At 44.4% G+C, this 22366-nt stretch overlaps 3 protein-coding genes across 3 annotated transcripts; 2 read left to right on the forward strand and 1 right to left on the reverse strand.

Moving 5' to 3' along the window:
• Nucleotides 1–104: 104 nt before the first annotated feature.
• adss1 (adenylosuccinate synthase 1) lies at nucleotides 105–4941 on the forward strand. Its single transcript, XM_037072561.1, has 13 exons — nucleotides 105–454; nucleotides 1306–1408; nucleotides 1489–1551; nucleotides 1635–1685; nucleotides 1772–1838; nucleotides 1923–2030; nucleotides 2112–2193; nucleotides 2284–2410; nucleotides 2493–2647; nucleotides 3891–4015; nucleotides 4165–4262; nucleotides 4376–4525; nucleotides 4768–4941. The coding sequence occupies exons 1-13, from the start codon at nucleotides 266–268 to the stop codon at nucleotides 4818–4820; spliced, it is 1371 nt and encodes a 456-aa protein (XP_036928456.1). The 5' UTR covers nucleotides 105–265; the 3' UTR covers nucleotides 4821–4941.
• A 463-nt stretch (nucleotides 4942–5404) lies between these two features.
• Nucleotides 5405–8761, forward strand: siva1 (SIVA1, apoptosis-inducing factor). The gene is made up of 4 exons (XM_037072562.1): nucleotides 5405–5606; nucleotides 5879–6067; nucleotides 7436–7589; nucleotides 8510–8761. The coding sequence occupies exons 1-4, from the start codon at nucleotides 5486–5488 to the stop codon at nucleotides 8556–8558; spliced, it is 513 nt and encodes a 170-aa protein (XP_036928457.1). The 5' UTR covers nucleotides 5405–5485; the 3' UTR covers nucleotides 8559–8761.
• A 5168-nt stretch (nucleotides 8762–13929) lies between these two features.
• On the reverse strand, nucleotides 13930–21421 carry zbtb42 (zinc finger and BTB domain containing 42). The gene is made up of 2 exons (XM_037072756.1): nucleotides 21083–21421; nucleotides 13930–19707 (listed from the first exon to the last, which is right to left on the reverse strand). Exon 2 carries the CDS (start codon nucleotides 19691–19693, stop codon nucleotides 18098–18100), a length of 1596 nt encoding a protein of 531 aa, XP_036928651.1. The 5' UTR covers nucleotides 19694–19707; nucleotides 21083–21421; the 3' UTR covers nucleotides 13930–18097.
• Nucleotides 21422–22366: the final 945 nt, after the last annotated feature.

A 22366-nucleotide genomic window follows, 5' to 3' on the forward strand; every position in this document is an offset into this window, starting at 1 on the left:
AGGCGAACAGAATGAATTAGAAAAGCTTCTCAGACATTAAATGCTGCGACGGGCTTTAAAAGATCGAATCTGCAGTCACGCATCTCCGCGGCTGTTGTGGAGAGAGTGTTTTCACGCCCTGGAGACGACTCGCCCGAGCGCAGCGACGCACTTCTCCTGCGCGTCTGGCTCTGACATCATCGGCTATGAAGTTACAGATATGGCAATGCCACTCTTGCGGACAGTTTAGTCTCCTCGAGACGGACAGACTACAGCCACCGCCACCATGTCGCTCACCTGGTCGGCGAAAGACCACAAGAACCTGAATCAACCCCCCGCGGCCGGTCAGAAGCGATCGCGCAACGACGCCGGGAACAAGGCGACGGTGGTGCTCGGCGCGCAGTGGGGAGACGAGGGCAAAGGAAAAGTGGTCGATTTGTTGGCGACCGAAGCCGACCTCGTCTGCAGATGCCAGGTAAATGTTTGGATAAGCGATTACTTGTATTTTAGCGCCATTTTTCCTCTGGATTCACAGGTATTCTGGTATCTGGTATTTAGCGGCTGTCTGGTGGAGCGCAACAGGTGCCAGGGTGGACACACTTGTCCCTCTATGATTTGGGAACAGAATAAAGTGGGACCGTCACAGTAAATCTTGTTGTAGTAAGTTCTGCAAAGTGCACTTTGATTTGAATGACGTAATAGGGGAATTGTGGACGTTCAACTTAAATGTGCCAAGTGCCAAAATCCCATTAAGCACCACTTATTAAACTTGATTTCTCTGTTAATTTTTCTCCAAACTGTTATCTTAAGTTGCCCTGACTTCATTCAGCTGATTATATTATAGAGGGAAAGACTGGATTTAAGATGCCCTAAATTCACAATAATAAAAACAACTGCACACAGGTCAGTTTCAGTCTGCTTACATAAAACACAGACCCCCTGTGGTCAGAAATCAGAGGTCACTCCAGCACCAGGACAGCTGCCAACAGTTGGTGTGCTGCACTTGTACTTTCCCCACTGACAGGCCTAGCACCCTGTGTTCTGGAGGCTTGAGAGCCCCGCCCACCGGGCTAGAGCGAGGTCACATTCTCAGGGTGGCTTGATATGTGAGAAGGCCAGGTCTTAGCCAGGGATCCGCGCACCAGCACCAAGCCAAGTCTGTTAAAATAGGTGCTGGAAAAGCCGGGCGGATCGGAAAAGAGGGCGGCTTATCGCTGTCTCGCAAATGTAAGATGGGACGTGCGTGCCTGGCTCAGTCTTCTGTGGTGGTCTTCTGGTGTCATCAAAACGATATGGTGATGGTGTTAACCCTGTTCTGATTCATAGGGGGGCAACAATGCAGGACACACAGTGGTCGTGGATGGCAAGGAGTATGACTTCCACCTTCTCCCCAGTGGAATCATCAACACCAAAAGCACATCACTCATTGGTAACTTTCAGCTTTACAGAGGCAGCATGGTGGAAGAACATTAGTTCAATCTACTTACTCCCCTTCTTCTTACCCTTTAGGTAATGGAGTGGTCATACATCTACCTGGCTTGTTTGAGGAGGGTGATAAAAACGAGAAGAAAGGTAAATACACGTCACACGAAACGTGCTGGTGTAAATTAAGATGAGTGTGCTCACACAGTTTGTCTTTTCCATTCTCCGATCAGGTCTGAAAGGCTGGGAGAAGAGACTAATTGTCTCTGACAGAGCTCACCTTGGTGTGTACAGTGTGCATTAATCCTTCGTTTTTAAGTGTATGAAGTTTTACTGAACCCTCATTGATCTGTTTGCCGTCCGTCCGCAGTGTTCGATTTCCACCAGGTTGTCGACGGCTTACAGGAAACTGAAAGACAAGCACAAGAAGGAAAGACGTAAGGGTTAGGGAAGGGCAGACGGAAGGCTACCACCGCCTCAAAAGATAATGCGCCACATTACAAACTGACTTTCTTTTGCAGCATCGGAACAACCAAGAAAGGCATCGGACCTGCATACTCCAGCAAAGCATCTCGCACTGGCCTCCGTGTGTGTGACCTCCTGGCTGACTTTAAGGATTTCTCTACAAGGTAGGGATCGTGGGAATATGGCCAATGAGGCCACTTTCCAAGAGTTAAATTTTACGTGATTCAGGATGTCCTTTATTACAGATTCAAGAACCTCGTCCACCAGTACCAGTCCATGTACCCATCCTTGACAGTTGATGTTGAGGACCAACTGAAAAAACTCAAGGTAGTAGCTGACGGTACAGAAAAGTGTTTAATGTCATTCAACAAGAAAAAACAATATATATATGTATTCCTGTCTCATTACTTCGTGCAGGAATACGCTGAGAGATTGCGACCGATGGTCAGAGACGGGGTCTACTACATGTACGAAGCTCTTCATGGACCTCCAAAGAAGATTCTGGTTGAAGGGGCCAACGCTGCTCTCCTTGACATTGACTTTGGTAGCGCTGCAACCTTGATGCATGTGCGATTATCTCGGACAGGGGTGGGTTCTATAGTAACGCCAACTTATCCTCTCCTCAGGCACATATCCTTTTGTGACATCATCAAACTGCACTGTGGGCGGGGCCTGCACCGGTCTGGGCATCCCTCCTCTGAACATTGGTGATGTGTTCGGGGTTTCAAAGGCCTACACTACCAGAGTGGGAATTGGAGCCTTCCCAACAGAACAACTCAATGTAAGAGCTTCAGAATCATAAATATTTTATTGATCCCCGAGGGGTAATTGCTTACGTTACAGCTGCTCCCAATCAAAGTCCAGAAATATGCATAAAAAAAATAATAATAATGATAATGATAAAAACTATACATAAGCAAAAACAACATAAAGAGAACAACAGTATAATTAATGCGCATTCTACCAGAATATATCCATATATAAAGTATAATAAATAATGCTACAGTTGAAATTATATGGGTTATGAAGTTAGGTTAGAAGTGTTTTGAGTAACTTGATGTGACTCAGTGCCGTAACGTTGACCCAAAAGTCACACTTGAGTTAAAGATATCGTGCTAATGGTGCCACGTGTAAGAGTTAGCCGCCTGCCAAATTCACACTCCAAACACAGCTGCTAACTGCTGCTAACCCTGTGGCCATGAAGTGGCTAGGTAGTAGCTGGTTAGCATGCTAACGTCAGTAGCTACCCGACCCATCTGTGTCTTTGACAAAATGGCAAAACCGTTTTTTCACTTTCTCTTGATAATTTCAGTGCAAATTCTTACATATTGCACCTTTACAAAGGAACTTGGGTAAAGTGAAAGTCACCCGTACGGATAGTACTGCAGTAGAAATCTTAGAGTCGCTGATATTAAGTGCACTTAAGTATCAAAAGCACCTGTGAAGAACTTGAGTGAATTAGTAAGACTGCTGGGACGTGTAATCTAAATGTTGGCACATATCTCCATTGCCCTCTTGGCCGTTGCATCATATAAAGAGAAGCACGACCTGTTATGTAACTCGCTGGTATCGAGCTTGACATATAGACATACGGTTTGTTTGCTATCATGTGTTAGACGCGGCCAGTAGAGCAGGGTGGAGGGGAGGGGAGGCTAGAGGAGGGGGCCAGTTTGAGTGCAGCTGTCAGATTTTGTGTGAGACGGGCTCAAACACTCTTTACCTCTTATGCAGATCACATGTTCACAGGGATAAATTTAGGGCCAGAGTGGGGTTTCAGGATATATTTACTGTGTGAGCTGGGGTTATGTTACTTGACACGGGAACTGACCATAGGGACATAGGTCAGGACATTAAAACTAAGCCCAGCTCACGTGATGTTTTACTGTACTCCGCTGTACATAAAAGTACTGTACTGGTTGCATATTGTGTGGTTTTCTGTTGGATTATTACATGGCTGGTTCAATTGATTTTCATGAACAATTAAGTAACAGGTACGGGTGATTTTTTTTCCCCGTTTACTGTAGGCGGTGGGAGAGCTGCTGCAGACGAGGGGTCATGAGGTGGGCGTAACCACAGGAAGGAAGAGACGCTGTGGCTGGTTGGATCTCGTCATCGTCAGATACGCTCACATGATTAATGGCTTCACCGCGTGAGTGGCTTAGGCAGTTTAAGCAAATGATCAGGTGTTCTGTGGTCACTACATCACAAGCACAGTCTTTTCTGCACCAATTTCACATTTGAATATTATAACATCGCATGTCGAACAGTTCTCCTTCTGACATGTCACCCGTCCAACAGCATTGCTTTGACAAAACTTGACATTCTGGATGTGCTGGATGAAATTAAAGTCGGAGTTGCCTACAAACTCAACGGAAAACGAATTCCCCATTTCCCAGGTGACCTAACAGAAGAAACGATAAGACCGACTAAGACTTGCAAACCTGCTTTAGTGTGATGACAGATACAATTGAATTAAAGATTGGTAACGAATGATTTCTTTCAATCATAGCCAACATGGACGTTTTGCAAAAAGTGGAGGTTGAGTATGAGACCTTCCCTGGTTGGAAGACGGACACGTCCGCAGCCAGGAAGTGGAACGACCTCCCGGCCAAGGCACAGAACTACATCCGCTTCATCGAGAACCACATCGGAGTTCCCAGTATGTTTGACACAAAATCACAAACTTCCATGTGTCTTAGTTACTTTTACACTGAACAAATGTTGGAGAAAGCCACTGTCAACACTGCCCCTGAAGGCCTCCAAATCAAAATCATAGCAATGCACGATATTCGTTGGGTGGCACTGTTTCACTACATCAGAAATACCCATTTCCATTATGATTATGACTTTTTTTTGGTCAACTTTTCTAATCTTACCCTCTGTTTCTTTCTCTCATTTTAGTCAAGTGGGTCGGTGTTGGAAAGTCCAGAGAGTGCATGATCCAGATGTTCTGAAGGCAAACCTTTGTCTCCCCTTGATGGAAGCACAGACAGTGTGGCATGATGTGGCATCATTTCATCAACTGAAATTATCTTCTTCATCAGTTAATAAACAAAACATCTATGTAACCTTTGAGCAGTGTACAATACTTGTTTTGTTACAGATGAATGTGTTTTCTCTTTTTGAATGCAGTTATTAGATTGAATCATAGGATGAGAATCAGTTTATGGCTGCATCACTCTTTGGATAACTTATCATACTGATGTGATTTCTGGATCCCAGCTTCACTGTGTGAAAGTAAACATATGGGATTGTATTGATCATAACTTTATATAATTTAATCAAAAGAAAAAAACCTCATACAAAGTAAGGTAATGTATAAAGTATTATAATGCACGCATTTTTTCACATTTTTGCTATCTGAAAAGAGTTATTCTTCCTTTCCTGATGCAAGACAGAAAATACAAAATTCGCGACAGCACCTGAAGGCAGCACAGTATGTGGACTATATTATAGAACTAAACGTCACATGACAGTAGAGCAGTCGTCGGATTGGCTCAGAGTTTTCATGTGACAATAAAGACTGTGCCTTATTGGCTCCCCGTTGACTCCATTGCGTTTTTCCCGCAACAAACAAGTTTGGAAGAAGACTAAACGGCGGGGATTTTTTACAGCCAAAATGCCGAAACGTGCTTGTCCTTTCCCGCAGACCTTCTCCTCCCAGTATAAAATGCATATTGGACAACAGGAGCTGAATAACTACGGCATTTTTGGGAACAAATACAAGCTAGAAATCTATGGTAAGTGCATGCTAAAGTTGAGGTTAGCTTCGTCGTCGCGCACATTTCCTAGTTGCTGTAGCTCGCGTTGGACACTCGGGTTAGTTTCAGTCTATTTGTTCGTGTTTCTAAGACGAGTAGTCGTGTACACCTCATGGATTCACATTAGCTGGGCCCCTGTCATGTTAGATATTGGTACCAGCTGACCCATGGACTAACACACATGTAGCTGAAGAGCAGTCAGAGTTGCTTGAATGTTTTTTTTGTTTGTTTGTTTGTTTTGTATTATCCAGAAAAGACAAAGAACTTGCTCTTCAACGGTGCCAAGGCTGTGAGGGGTAAAATATGGACAGGAGAGGAGAGGTGCCCCGACCCTCAGCCCTCTGGACCAGCCGACAGTCCTGCATGCAGTCAGGCACTGCTGAGAGGACAGACACTGATCGGACATGACGGGAGACTGACGAGAGTAAGCAGTGCACAAGGTGAGCCTCAACTGATGGCTGCTGTCCAGACATATTTGAAACAAAAGACACACGATGACAACGCGATTTTGTGTCAAACAAAGAGACTTCATCCTGTTTTATACAGCACCAGTTGCATCGAGTGGCCTCGCTAACAGCTGACCACAGACCAGCCCTTGACAACCATTTATGCATCTATTTTTTTTCTTTAGCTACAAGCAGTCTGTGAGGAGTTACAGGGCCAGGAGCCTTACCCTAACCCACTAAACCACATGTGGGCGAGGTCCAGCTTTTTTTTTTCTGAAAGATGAAACCTCAGCGGGATCGACACTGGGAGTAAACAAAGTCCAGATATGTGAGAATAGTGACATCTACTGATAGGAGGAGAGTTGTGAAGTGGCAGGGGACATAAGCTGGGTCCTCCAAAGCATGTCGAGACAAAGTGGACACCTGGGAGTGCCTGAAGTACTCGCTACACCTGCCAGTCCTCAAATGCAGCCTCACAAAGTCCAGAATTGACCATGTGAATATAGTCAACCGTGTAAAGATAATGTTGTCTTTGCTCTCAGACAACTTACAAAGTGTATAAACCTGGAGTCAAACATGGACAGATATCATTTTGGAGTTTGGTGTATAAGCTGTCCTGTAATGCGTCATGCAAAAGACCAGATGGTCATAAATCTACTTGAATAACTCCATGTGATATATTCAACATGTGATGAACAGGTTTCCATTTTTACAAATCTATCTTGCCACAATACTAACTTGCCCATATTTGCATTAGAATAGTTATTGGTCCCTGTCATCCTATTTCTGGCCCTGAGGAGTTCACTTCCTAAAGCACATGAGGAGGGACAAAGTTCACTTTGCTTTTTCTGTTCAAAGAGTCTTACTGAAGATCAGCTGAAGCTATTAAGAGTAGAAAATTCCCACTTTGTGTGACCATCCCTCCACTGTAGCTCAGCGCAGAAGCATTGTCTGGGGAAACGCAAAGAGGGAACTTCTCTCTAAAACGGTTGAAATTTTGGAAGAAACCGACTTGATTCGGATCTACTGTATTTGTGGTCAGTATGAACAGGGGTAAAGTTGTTTCTCTGTACATGTGAGTGGTTTTAATATAGTCATATCCTTTAATGGCCACTCAAATACATGCTGGATGTTGTGCGCTCAGGTGACTCTTCCTGATTTTACTCAGGCTGGGAGGTGTTGGTTCAGAACAAGACAAGCCAGAGTGCAAGCATTCACTGTACTCAGAGATGGTTAGTTCAGTTCATGCTTTTCACCAGCAGATGTCAGCCTCGTCTCAGGTTCAGACGCTCAGTTTGACTACTTGAAAACTATGCTAAATGCTCACTCAATGTATTGTATGGATGTGTGCGTTGTGTGTAGGACCGGCAGTGGCTCCGACAGGCTGCTGTGTGTGTCAGAAGATCCAGGGGTCCAGGACACCTTGCTCCCAGTGTGACCGTCTAGCCTGCTCCTCCTGTACCCGACAGTGCTCCAGCTGCTCCGGCCTCTGCTGCTCGGTCTGCAGCATCACAGAGTAAGTCCAGATTTGATTTCCTTTTCACTCATTTTCCTCAGATCGTTGTGACAGTCACTTTTAATTGATACAGCTGTCAAATTAGCTGCGCAATTTATATATTGAAGGAAAAAAAAAAAACTTGCAATATCTGTAAATATTCTCCTCTGTACCTGCATTTGTCCATAACAGCTTAAGGTGGCTGGAAAATATTGGCCGTGCAAACATTTTTACTGCATCCCCAGCTGGACTCCAGCTGCAGTGTTTGTTTTTTTCCCAGCTCATCCCAGCTTCAAAGTATTACTAGAGCCTTTTAAACTCAGAGCCCGTGTATGCTAAGGTTAATTAGGTGTCACACGGAAAAAACACAGGCCATTGTATTAAAGACATGTTTATATGAGATGTGCGGTGCAAGCTGTTTCTCATCTCTTTTGTGAAAGGCATTCCTCTTGTGCTTCTTTGTTTCTGAGCTGTAGGACTGTAGAGTTTCAGTGCAGCACTGGACCAGAACAACCAGTAGACTTATTGTATTTTGCATAAAGAAAATGACACACTTGTATAACTCGACCCTCAACCTTGCAGGGTTTTAATCAGTTTCGGCTGGAGTGCCAGTAAGGTATGAGCAGAGCTGTAGTTATGAATTTGCTGGATGTTAAGACATCAAATAGCAACGAAAGCAGAATGCAAAATAGTTGCCTTGCATGAGCTTGAAGAAGCAACATTTTTTAAGAAAAACTGTAGAAAAACAGGGCCAAAGTCACATATAATAAGCAGACTTGAAAATCCTAGTATTCTACTAAATTGGGTGAGGAGGTCAGCCATTGTTAGGGTTGATGGTTCAATGTCCAAGATGCAGAAACGCAAACTGCCCACATTGAGTGTTTATATTGACCCAAGTGTTTGCTGAACAATTATAATGTACTATTTTCTTTGCTCCCCAGTTACAGCGGGCAGTATGATGAAGTACTGTGCTGCAGCTGCTCGACGTAAAAGGAAGTCCAAAGGAAAACGGGAGGTTGTGTGAACGTGTAGTTGCCTCACATGAGATATTTCTAAGACTGCATTTTACACCTGAGATTTTTTTTTTTTTAAATATGATCTAAATGTTTTGTGTGTGTGTGTGTGTGTACATATGTATGTATTGCATTCCAAAATGAACTGAAATAAACTTGAACACTTTTGTATACAGTTAAGTGGTATGATCTCTGTGGTATACCTGTCATTGATACAGTCACAATGTGTATTTTGATCAATAGAAATGGATGCTTGTCTAGGTTTGGCGTTTTTAAATGGCTGAAATTTGTCTTTGCTTGTATTTGTAGAAAAGGGTACCCTAAAAAGGCAACATATCACATCCAAACAGGACACATTTGCTTAGAAACGTAATAGAAATTGCATTTATATGAGCGCCATGTTTGGTCTGAACCAGAAAAACTGAGTACTGAGGGAGCAGGCTCACATTAAAAAAGGGACAAGGAATGGTACCGCTTAGCTAAAAGGTGACCCAGCTATCCTCCTGTGTTGTAGATGCATCAGCAGATGGCAGCACACTTCAAGGACTCATTTGAGGGATGGGTTCCTTTTAGGCTGGACCACATTCAGGGTAATAACAAACCGCTGCTGCTTCACTGGATGAACACATTTATGCTAAAGACACACTTCTGGAACGTTTTAGTTGAAGCATGAAAGTTTTGTCTTGGCAGAGATAATACAATTCCAGTCTTTCCTGTCGGGACTAACCTTGAGAATCTGCTATCACATGTATGTATTAAAACAAGAAGACCCAGAGGTTGAACAGGAACAGCAGACAATTTGGCTACAATTATCCCTGCTGGACACGACCTTGAGGTGCAGTCGTCACGTTCTCTTGGCTGCGGCTCGTCACTGATGATGACTGGTTTCAGGGTCAGGTGTTGTACACTCTCGGTAATTGTTCTTGGTGGCAGAAGTCCTCAGCGCAGCTTTATGGAAATCAATCACATGACATGGTCTTATAGATATTAGCTTGGATGAGTGCACTTCCCGGAGCTCATTGCAAATGCGACTATGAGCCGTGTGAGTCACATCCCCTGCTCAGCGGGGCCAGTTGTGGCTCCGGTCTTTGGGGAGCTCTGCAGTTGGTGTCCGCGAGCGCCGCTTGATTTCTGGCTGAGTGAGCAGACAGCTGCTGGCAAGCAAGGCGTCAAGTTGTCTGCACATTTCTTGATAAGACTTTAAGGAAATGAAAGGTGGATGTAAAAACACTTAACAGGAAGACATTACATTTTTAAGCTACAAACTTTTTCTTTTATTCAAATTCAACAGCCACTGGTTCATGAAAGCCAAGAGGTTTCCACAGCTCGTGTGCAGCTTGCGTACGTGTTGTGAGCCCGCATATTTTATTTTGATGTATTGGTTATAGTTATTTATCAGGAGAAGTGGCTAAATAATTGCCATTTCCTGCTTCTTAGATTAAAATATTGACTGATTTTTCACTGTATATATCTCTGTTAGCTGAATATCTTTTGAATTTGGACCGCTAGTCAAACAAAACATCTGGTGACATCACCTCTGTCTAACTGTTTTCATTATTTTGTAATTTTCTGAAGACTAATTAATTGTAAAACAGAAAAAAAGCAGTAATGAAAATGTTTGTTATTTGCAGTTCTGCAGGGTTATTAGAACAAAAGAACTTCCACAAAAACAAAAATCCCTGCAATGAAATTACATGAGTAAAAAAAAAATGATTATTAAAATTTCAAAATTGTATTCAGCTCCCTGGCTCTGTCAGAATAGCAAGTAACCAGCAGCAGTTCCAGCAAAGTGTATTACAGTTATTGTCATAAGTTGAATTTATTGGTGAAGGATTGTTTTTATGCAAAATGACATCATCCTTAAACTTTCGTATGTGCCCACACTTACACCTACAGAAGAGAAATGAACTTGATGCTACTCTTCTCTCCTCTCTCCAGTGTCTACTAGACTGTTATGAGTTTGTCTTTATCAGCTGAGAAACGTTGTTTGGAATTATGAGTCACAGTGACCCGAAAAATATTTGAAGCCCAGTTTCGGGCATCACAAAGTCTCACCTCATTATCCAGTTGTTTTGGCCAATTTCCTGTGATCCGCAAATGCCAACAGACAACTCTTTGCTAAACCTGTATCCAGAAGCGAGGGACCGATGTGATGCATGGCTTCAATTTAATATCAGCTCATGCCTAAATATTAAAGATATACTATGCAGGATTTGTTGGCTGCTGTTTGGAATGACACTATTTAAAGTGTAACTCCCAACAATCTCACACGTTTAAGTGTTTTTACAGGTCTTGGGGTGAACTGCTGCTTATGCGAGACAATAGTAAGAAGTCTTCTGTGGCTCCAGAAGAAGGGGCATGTAATATGATTAAGTGCCTCCAGTGATGTCACTCAGTGGTTGTGTTGCATTGTGGGTGATGTAGGTGGCAAGTTTTGAAAAAGCAAGATGAATGTGTGGAATTAAGAAATTGCCATCTCTGGTCCTGCTGTATTGATTTTGATCATTTGTTTTTATTAAATCAAGTTTGAGTGTCTGGTGCCTGCATTACCCACAATTCAACTAAGCCAATGAGTGATGTCACTGGAAGAAATTCATTAGAATGCATGCTGCTTCCTTTTTTCCACAAAAAGCTTTATACTACTTTTTTTTCTCCACATATACATGGTAGTACTCACCTAGACCTGTGAACACAGTTTAATGTGTTAAGTTGGCGGAGTTACCCTTTAAAGTCGAAAGAAAGAGTTGAAGAAGCTGAGAAAAGACACACGTACAGACACCATGACACACTCCTGGTGTGACATGTGTTGATTGAGAAGGAGAAGGAGAAGGAGAGGGAGGATCACTTTTGTGTGAGTGTCTTCACTGTTTTTAGGAAAGTCTGCATACTAAACCTTTAAAGCAAATCGTGTTGGTGACATACTGCAGGTGTTCCCTGTCTCAGTCCGCTGCCAGGTCTGGTAAAAAAAAAAAAAATGAAAAGAAAAGAAAAAAGACAATCACTCGGTCTCCTTTAGCACAAACATTTACTATATTCTTTGTTGACTCATTAGAAGGAAGGATGTTTCTCCCTCTTCCCTCCTGCTCTGTTTAACTTCATAATGATGTGCTGTGTTTATGTACCTTCAAAACAAGGGAGGGCAGCCGTAGAGGTTTTTCTGCACATCCCCATCCACGACACCCAAAAGAGGGGGGAAAAAAGGTCCCCCCCCCCCCAATCCAAGAATGGTGCTCATCTACTCCGTGGTACATGTATGGCTGGGTGTCTGCACAGGAGAAGGGGGCCACATAATCACCCACAGCGCTCCAGACAGGACCAACTGCAGTCGGCCAGCGGGAGCACGTGGCTTTGTCTTTCACCCATTCTTTCGGGGACCAGCTGTGGTCTGAGTGTGGCCCAATGATGCTGCTGCTATAAATATGTGTCAACGAGTGTGAGTAAGTGACAGCTGTACAGTGGACCAAGGACACACTGTCTTGGCACTGTCAGGGCGAGCCACTCCAAAAAAGGCGAACCCAGTGTGGGAGCACTAGTTGATATGTATTTATGCACTTGTAGCGGTTGATGTGCGGCGTACACGGCTCGTATTGCAGCTTTTAGATTGCGGTTAAGAACTCGGAATGCTGCTTCAAAGGTTGTTTACACCAGACATATAATAATTGAGGATTTTTCTGTCTCGGGCGGAATGTGATTTGGTTTTTTCCTGAAAGTCAAAAGAATTGCTCCTCCAAAATTAAGTGGATGATAACCATATGCATGTGGAGGGGGGGGGGGGAGAAATCTTACCCATGAGTGTGTGCGTGTGTGTGTGCGTGTTGTCTGTACACAAGTGCATGTGCGACTGTGTTTGTGTGCCCTTTTCAAGTGTGACCACCTGTCTTTTGTTAAGAAATAAATAAATAAACACAGGCCACACCAGCTGTCCCTGGCAGTCCGTCCCCTCAGAGGTCAAGGGCTCCCACCGCTGGCCTTGTTGAGGTGGTGGACACTTACAACTTTCCTCTCAACTTCTCTCAAGTACCTCTAAACACACGCACGCACACACACACACACACACAACCACTCGCAGCCAGGCTTTGAGCCTCGGAGAGGAATGTTTTATTACACCATCGAGTTACACTGCACATATCCCAGCTCGTCACCCTGCAGCTAAGCCCTATCACATGGCTCCTACTTTCCATGTGAAGGTTTTGGTCCATAAGAGTCGCTCACACACACACATACACACACCAGGCAGTCTAAGCCCCGGATCCCGGTTAGGCAGATGTGAGATGTTGGTGCCAGCGGGCGCTCTGAGGGCCTGCTGCCGTGGATGTTTACGGTGTGTGAGGTGTTGCTGCGTTGCGGAGGGCCCTTATTTACTGTTGGGCTGGCTGGGTCTGCTCAGGGTGTTTATGAATGATCTTGGGAGGACATTGTTTTCTTTATGTCGGAGCTGCCTGGCCAGCGCCGCCGTGTCGTCTGTTTGTGCATAAAGTACGTGCTGGGGAGCTGGGGCCAGACAATAGCCCGGCTGAGCTACGACCCACGCACACAATAGAGTGGTGGGATGAGGCCGAGGTTTGGGGCCGTGGTTTTGGGGGCTGCGGGGGTGGAGGTGGGATAGATGGGGGGCAGGGGCAGTTGGATGCGGCCCTTGTCTATATGGTGTTTCCCAGAACGGGTGAGCTGGGATTTTGAGGGGGGAGGGCGGTGGGAACCCGAGCACATCCCCATTGGGCTCACGTAGCGGAGCAGCTGGATTTCTTTCATGGTGCAGCGGGGAAATAATTAAAAGTTCTCGCCATTGAAATTGTCCAGTGAATAGGCATGCAGTTCCTCAAGTAGACACAGTAGTGGTATGTGCATGTTTACTTACAAATAGAAGTGTGTGTGTGTGTGTGTGTGTGTGTGTGTGTGTGTGTGTGTTTGTGGTGTTGGTTTGCTGTAGATATAATCAAGTATATTAACAACAAAGTCAACTAGCTTTGTTATCCCCAGTTTATCTCTTATCTGGGTAGTACTGGCAACAGGTCAGGAACAATGGGGGCCCATCTTGAAACCGCTCCGTCCTTGAGCTCAGTTTATGGTTTCAGAGGGATCTGGGCCTGTAAGACCAGCAGTATTATCACATTCTGTTGTCTCTGTACACATAGCAGCACTTCCCACACACACCGTCTGGCTGACTGTTGCTGCTGTGTGTCAGACGAGGGCTTTCTTCTGTTTTGCTCTTAGGTTACAGTCTATTTTTACCCTTTTTCTTATTAAATTTCAGAGCTCGCGGAATGCTGCTAACTAACCGGTGTTTTGTCTGGAATGGCGTGAAAACTAGTGCGACTGTGCAAATGAGTGAAATCCACACACAGAGAGAAAGTTGTTCCATTTAATTTCTATGCATAATCTTAAGAAAGGCCTAAATCAAGATTGTCACATTTCCACAGCACACACACACAAGCACACTCCAAAAGCGCAAACAAGGAAAATGCACGTACAGTTATAGATCAACGTAAATTGCCTCAATATCTAACCAATGTCAATTCTGCATAAAGATTGTCCTCTAAATCTCTACACCACTAACACTGAAGCAATTGATTACTATAAAATATACCTTTCTTATTAAAAAATTATATTAAATTCTAATGGCACTTCTACAAATTCTATTAAAAAGATTTCCGTTCGACATTTAGAAGCTTTTTTTTTCCATTTTGTTTTTCTAAACCAAATTAAAACTGAGACAGTCAAATGTTGCACAAGAAGCAAATGCAATAATAAATATTTCTCATGATTATACACAATTTCACAGTTGTAACCTGCAGAGGACAAAAGAAAAAAAAATTCCAGTATCAGTAAAGTCTTTTTTTCCAGACTTAAAAAGATCATACAGCAATGAGTTAGGCGAACGCAGCCCTCGATCAAGAGTAGCGCTGTTTCCGTACAAGTCAACAATCAACATCTCAGTGTTTCACATTCAACAGTGACATTAACTAAACGACTGGGTTGTTAGTTCCCAGTAGTGTCGGCTAAAAAAGCCCAATCACAGAAATGCTTGTCTTCAGTTGAACATGCCCACAACAGATTTATTCACATAAACAAAAAAAGGAAATGGTCAAATGAATCTCAAAACGTAATCTCTCGCAAAGCAGCAAAAACAATTGGACTAAAAACTTTTAGTTTGTCTTGATTTTAACATTTTGATATGATACGAAAAAAATAAACAGGAAGTTGTGAATCACTGTCGCCGTGATGTGAACGTCCAGGGCAAAAATGTACAATATAGAAAAAGGGCTTCTCCAGATGCAACACCTGTTCGTGTGTCTACAAGGCACATTTGGTGATCATCCTGGAGGTATAAATAAAGACCGCAAACAATAAAAAAGAAACAATTCTTCACATATTGTTAGTTTTGTCTACCTCTGTACACATGTACATCGGGGGAAATCAAGCAATTTAGTTTGCACCATGTACGAAAAGTTCCTTTTAAAAGAAAAAACTGAAACTGTGACCAAATCTACATTCCTGTGTGTTTTGATTGAAATATACATTAACACTACGCAACGTGTGAAACATTAACTATTGTTCCGACGACAACAGGAGTGTTTGTGCAAGTAAACGGGGAGCCAAATCACATTTCTCGTTAAAAAAAAAAAAAGGAAATACACACAAGTCTCGGGAGGATGACAAACAGAGAGCAATTCATAGAGAAATGGTTTGATTTCCTCTCGACTTGGCCTCCCCCATTTACAGAAATTCTGACAAACAATTGCAAATGCTGAGAAATCACACGTGAATTCATTTCTGTGTCCTGACAGAAGTCTTGCCGATAAACCTAAAAGGACCCCACAAAAACCAAAACAAAATGAAAAGCCACCTTCAGGTGCGTACGCGCAAATGGACAGGTGGTCAGCACCAACATTGTTACCAGACATATTATTACTGTCAACTTCAACAACCTTTCTAAATCAAGCACTTGGAAAACAATAGTCGGATTAATCTGATATTCTCCCGATAGATGTGCAATCAAATCACCGTGGCATCTCCTCCATGTAGAGGAACAATGCAGCGTTTATCTGCTGCATGCTGGGATTGGGAAGGGGGGGGGGCGGGCGCTGGTCTTTGATGCCTCCAAACAATACACCTGTTTACAGTGTCCTTGGTCTCCCTTTGCTAAAATACATTTCTCACATTCCAATGGCTCCATTCAATACAGAAAAGTGCAAAGGGAGACTTGCGCTGCCTTTTCTCCCCACAGCTCGGAGGGAGATACACAATGATCCCTTGAGAAACTACCTGGGATTTGGTGGTGGTGGTGGATATGTGTGTGTGTGTGGGGTGGGGTAGGGTTTGGCGGAAGGTGGGGTGGGGGGGGACAATGCCTGTATTGTCTAATTTCTATAGGCAGCCACTGCCATATCAGTGTGGCTGTGCTTGTGAACAACTGTCTCCTGTGGCGGAACAGCACTCAGAGAGGTATTAACCGCTACTGATTTGTAGTGAGTCCTAATCAAGGCTTGAATATGGAAAAAAAACAAAAAAAAAAACAGGAGCCAACCTCCCCTTGGGAAGACGTGACACTTTAAGACACCCGACTCTCTTCTCTCCACCTCACATGTGTTGTAACACGGAAAAACAAACAGTTTCGATAAATAGAATATATATTTACATTAAATATACATACAAGTAAGAAATAGCAGCCTAGACAAATAGTGTTGAAATTCTATGCATGCTAAAAACAAGTGCTTCTCTATGTTCCATGTGACAAATCTTGAATACTCTTGTAGAGGTTTTTTTTTTTTTTTCTTCTACGCGGTATATTAAAAATACAATTACAGTAACTCAACTTGCACAGAGGAAAAAAAAAAATGATATAACAGCCCCCAATACCAGTTAATGAGTACCAAGATCGCTAGGCCAAGACGCGACGTCTTTCAAGCTTATAAGAAATAAGGACTACACCTACAGTAAACCCTGAACCAAGTCAAACTAATAAATAAATTCTGATCAAGTCTTCTCAGGACAGATTAGACAAAATATTGTGAACTTTTAGTGCCAACGCCACCGTGAACAGATTCTTTCGGGGTGGGCGGGGGTGGGGGTGGGGGGGGCGTCATCACTAAAGGCTTCATCAGTAGTAACGTACACGCATACAGTAAGAAGATATGATAATGTGAGCGGGTTAATTCGAAGAAAGAAAAAATCAGTAGATTTCGGCTGGATGGCACGTGGAGTGCAGCTTTGATACCGACAATGTTCTGGATATCCACCTGTCCCCCCTCCCTGCCTGCACACCGTGTCAGTGTAACCTTTTTTTTTTTTCTTTTTTTTTTTTACACCATACCAGGAAGCAACAAGGTAATTTACCCTTTTTCGAGTCAATAAACATTAAATTGACAAGAGCTTGATTCACATGCTTTTATTACATTCTTGTTAATGATTTAATCAAAAGGACACTCTTGGAGCAACTGGCGCTCCAGAGTAGACAATTACCTGTGTTACCACCTGGTATGTGTGGAGTGTAATCTGTATTTTTTTTTCTTGTTTTTTTTTTAAAAAAAAAAGGCCTGAAAACTTGAGAATTTGACAAGAAGGCATGGTGATATATATCCTATTCTTGCTTAAGTAAGTACACTAGGTGAAGTGTTAAGAATTTCAGTAGGCACCAGTGTTACAGGCTTTAAACTACCCCTCCTCTGATTATACAACTTCTTTTTAAGTAGCATTTCGAAGGCCATTCCATCAATATGTGCTCAAGGCAAAAAAAAAAAAAAGACAGAAAGAAAGAAAGAAACCTGGTGATATGATGGTCTGTTTGCCTCTTGTTATAATTAAAAAAAACATAAACTGTAACCAACTTCAGTTTAACCGAACAAAAATCTACTTCCATAAAAACAAAAGAAAAGTAATTACATTTCCAGTAGTCAGACTTCATTAGTTTTGCTGCCTTATGATAGTTTACTTGTTAAGGACTAAACAAATCCCCCCCCAGAAAATAAATAATAATAATAATGTAGGAGTTAAAAAAAAAAAATAAAAAAATGAAAAAAAAATCATATATTGCTACTCACGGACGGTTCTGATCTCCCATGTGCACAAATAAAAGTCTCACTCACTCTGACGATTGTATTAACATGTGTTAGCATTAGCTACCAACCACTTTCGCCCATTATAGGGTGCTTTCAGCAAATATACTCAACAGACTGACACAAACAAGACAGAGACAAACAAGTGCATCATCTGATTTGTTCACCTTCCTTCCACACTGATCCAGCTCAAGTTTCACAGCGCCCATGTTTATCCTAACAGCCTCTGACCACCATGTATGCCTATGACAGAAAAAAGAAAAAAAAAAAAAAAACGGCTCCAGTTTTAAAGTGTTGCTACATCTTTAACTTGAGAAATGCCTCATGGGGTAGAATCCAAAAGATATGTCTCCAACAGCCTGCCAACATGTGTATACTAATGGGAAATTTGTTCAGTAGTAGTAGTCAGTGTATGAAAAGACACTCTGTCTTGTGTCATGGCACTGCTGAGAGGTGGGTTTTATCCAATGGCGAGAGTCTTGACAAGGCCACAGTGAAACTTCCTGATGTGGCGGTAGAGGTCCCCTGACTGGGTGAAGCGCCGTTCGCACCACTTACAAGCGTGGGGCTTCTCGCGTGTGTGGACCACAGCGTGCCGACTCAAGTTATGGGAGTACTGGAAGCTCTTGCCACACTGGCCACAGGTGTATGGCTTCTCGCCAGAGTGTGTGCGCTCGTGACGCTTCAGGGTGTACATGCAGGAGAAGGTCTTGTTGCACTGCATGCAGGTGGGGACCGAGCCATCGGGGGACAACTTGGAGCGGGCGCCGTCCTTCTCGCGGAAGTGCGAGCTGAGGTGCAGTTGCAGCACGTGGGGGCTGGGGAAGACTTTGCTGCAGAGGGGGCACACACACACCTGTTGCCCCGGGGGCAGGAGCACCCCGCTGGAGGTGGAGATGTCTGAAGAGGCCAAGTCGTCCTCCTCCTCCTCCTCGCTGTCCCCCAGCAGCCTCCCCCTCCTCTCCTCTACCTCCCGGCCTGGGGCGCCCTCCCTCCCTCTGCAGGCCTCCCCCTCCTCGTCCATCAGGTCCTCCTCCTGGGAGAGCAGGGCGGCTGTGGAGCCGTTGTTGCCTGGGAAGAGGGCAGCGAACCCTGTCACCACTGAGCTCCTGGCACTATTCCCAAAGCGCTGGCTCTCAGGGCTCATCGGCTCACTGTCCTCCTGCTCTGACAGCAAGTCGTGTTCGTCTTTAACAAGTGGCTCAGTGCCCTGCTGCTGGCTGTCGAGGGCCAGCTGTCCCGAGACGTAGGAGGGGTGTAAGGGATCTCTGCTAGACAGAGGCTTGAAAGACAAATCCAGCGCACAGTCCATGTCATCTGAAGCCCGGGACCTCTGGGACAGCGATACGGTGGAACTACTGACATCAGCTTTTGTTTTTCCAGCTGTTTGGACACAGGGCTCGGCCTCTGCTGACACATAATTGACACCTACAAGGTCCGGGGACCTGCCAGAGTGACCGTTTGCCTTCTGCCTACTCTGTGTAGACCTATCACAATCTGTGACAGCCAGCCTGACTTCGCTGTTGTCCATGTCAAACTCCTCGGCCGGGGGGGCCCTGTGCAGCCCCTGAGACTGTGTCTGGGGCTGTCGCCGGATGAGCTGCTTACTGTGCAGCTCGCTGTCTGAGGAGTTTTCCCTGTCCAGACAGCTGAGTCCCAAACCCTCGCTCATCTTTTCATCCAGAGAGGAGAGTTCCTTATCTTTAAGCTTGCCTTTACACACTTTCACTATATCATACATGTGTAGGTAACTGGCTGCTGCCAGGACATCCTCCACCGGGAGCGTGCTGAATTCCAACTTCCCCTCATACATAAATTCAAGGAGCAGACTGAAAGCCGGGGCTGTCACAATGTCACTGTTGAGATGCACAACGTCCCTTTTGTCCAGCTGGTCCCTGTAGAAGAGATGGAAGTACATGCTGCAGGAGGCCAGCACGGCTCTGTGCGCTTTGAATCGAGCCTCCCCGACAAGAACAGTGCAGTCACAGAGGAAACCTTGGTGACGCTGCTGACTCAGACACTGCAGCAACTGGCGGCTATGGTCTGGGAACTCCATTCTTCCTTCATAACCTGATGAAAAACAGGAAAAACAGGATACTGGATAAACGAAATGAAGCCATTTAGAGGGCACAGCGGAGCAGAGGCAAACTTCAAGTCACCACAGGCGGAGAGAATGCGAGAGGATAACTTGAGCCAAATGGCGCAAATGATTTCTTTAAAAAAAAAAAAGTGGCAGTAAACATATAAACCTTAGTACACTTTGGTACAATCATTCCTAATTTATATAAACCTGATTCGGAAAGATTTAACGCGGCTCTAAAAGTCGGCATCAATAACTTTGTCCAACTTGAGGACATAAATCCCACATTCTTTCCAGTGGTGCAGGACACGCTACGCTGCGCTCACCCACCCATGTATCCCGGTGTAAACGGATCCACTCTCCAAATTATCCAAAGAAAAGTAGTCCGCGCTCCGGAGCACTCAGCCCCGCTTCTCGAGCTCCCGGAAATTTTCTTCTCTCTGGCGAAAAGTGACGCACCGGGCGCGTTTCCAGACGGACGTCCAAAACAGCGGTGTTTACTGAACACGCAAGCGGGACTGGGAGCGATACCGCCGGTCCACCGGGGGGGAACGTGAAAAAATAAGAGCAGCGCAGAGTGAGTAAACTGGTGCTCTGTTTGCTAATTACACTGCAAGCTGTGGAGTCAGCTGCTCTGACATCACTGCAATGGAAACGCTACCTCCAGCTGTGCTCCCCTTTATGCCATATGTTAACTCCGGGCTGCGCAGTCCAAGCGACACACACACACACACACACACACACAACTTGTGAAAGACAGTTAGATTTAGAAAGTGTCACGAGATTACATTACGTCTCTGACTCTTTCAATCCGCACATTTACTGCCAAAGGAGAAAAAAAACTGCAGCCGAGAGAGCCGCGGATGAGAATTAAAAAAAAAAAAAGAAGAAGAAAGAAAGAAAGAAAGAAAGAAAGAAAGAAAGAAAGAAAGAAACGCTCCGTGGCCCCTTTTTACGCACTCGTGGGGCACGCGCACAACTGTGAAATATGTGTTTAAAGGGGTTAATTCACAACGTTAAAGGACAGATGGTCATAAATATAAAATTTAAAATAAAATAAAAACTCAAGAGATCTGGGTATTAAAGTTGGATGCTGCCGAGAACAATGCGCATAAGTGTGATCCTGCGCGCATCGGTGATAGTATTTGAAAAGACAAAAAGTGGAAGAAGCGGATCGGAGAGCCCGAGGCGCAGTAAACCGAGCTCCACGTCCGTGTTGGGAAACGCAATGCTGGGAGCCTTTTAAACAGCAGAGGAACTCGCAGCAAAGCCAACTGCGCTGAAACGAAGCGGCGAGAGAAGGGGGGGGGACACTCTTTTAACTTTCGCTTTCCCCGCTCCCGAGCACAAAAACAGCGCACTTACATTGATTACCGCCCGCTTCGTCGTGTTCTCTCCTAGAAGCCCCGGCGTCCTTTCATGATGTGCGGCCAGATGTTCGCTTCTCCTTGTCGTTTCTTGAGCTTCAGTCCCGACCCTGGCAAGGCAGGCTGCACTCAGCGCTGCTGTGTGTCAAGCAGGTTGATAATGGCACAAGTCTCGCGATATCGCGCGGCCACAATAAGTTCTGTACTACTCCGTGAATTCACACAGCGGCAGCAAGTAGCAGAGTACACTGGGAACATCAATTGGCAGTCTTATTAAAACACCTGTCCCATGTGCGAGGGGGGCTCTCAGAGTGGTACATCCTGAAGTGGAGGAATAGAAAAGGAGTGGATCACGGATTTAACACAGTTTAGACTAAAAAAACCACAACATTTTATATAAGATATTACTTCAGGTAGACAATCTAATAATTCAAATTTCAAGCTTAATTGTGTTATTTGATTTTAAAAAATCCTGTTTAAAGATGATGGTATTTGAAAAGTTTAAAACCAGGAAGTAGATGTTATTTGCAAGCTTCCTAAACGTGTCACCTGTGGATTTTGGATGAAAGAAACACTTTTACCCCCCAAAAGACTCTGCATGTGTGAAAGTACCCAAACGAATTTAAAAAAAAAAAAAAAAAAAAAAAAGTATGAATCACGCCCTGTGATTTAGAGGGGTCAGTGGACTATTGGGAACCTTTAAGGCTGTTTCTCTCTAATCCTGCTTTGGGTTGTGGAATTCCCTGGCACCACACCACCCAGTGCCCTTTGTTGTCCCAGACCACACCAGCTCCTGGCTGTGATTTATTTGGCCTAAATTGTCTTAAGGCAGGAATTGTGCTGATTTATGTGGGTTGAGTTGGAGAAAGAAGAAGGAAAAAAAAAAAGTCACAAATTTGTTCAGGCAGCCTCCGGAGTCTGCCCTGTAATTGTTAAAAGCTAGAGATGGTGGCACAGTGGAGGAACAGGGGGCTCGGAGGTTGCAGCTGCTCATCTCGTGGCCCCCTCCTCCTCCTCCTCCTCCTCCTCCTCCTCCTCCTCCTGTCCCTCCCTGTGCTCCCCCAACTGCTTCAGTCACCTTTGCCCTGTGTTCCAGCTGCCGTGTGTTTTGAAAGGGCCATTTGCAGCTCCTCGCAGCCTTCTGACACAGAGGGGAATGAGCAATGTGACGGGAGGCGGCAGCCACTGGTCGAAAGGGGCCACCGGCAAGATTCTTATCCACTTACTGCTTTATTCCATTTTTAGTCTGGCCGTAACTGTTACAGAGGAGGGGATATCTGCA

Source organism: Acanthopagrus latus, chromosome 16 (assembly GCF_904848185.1).
Source record: "Acanthopagrus latus isolate v.2019 chromosome 16, fAcaLat1.1, whole genome shotgun sequence".
Lineage (NCBI taxonomy): Eukaryota > Metazoa > Chordata > Actinopteri > Spariformes > Sparidae > Acanthopagrus > Acanthopagrus latus.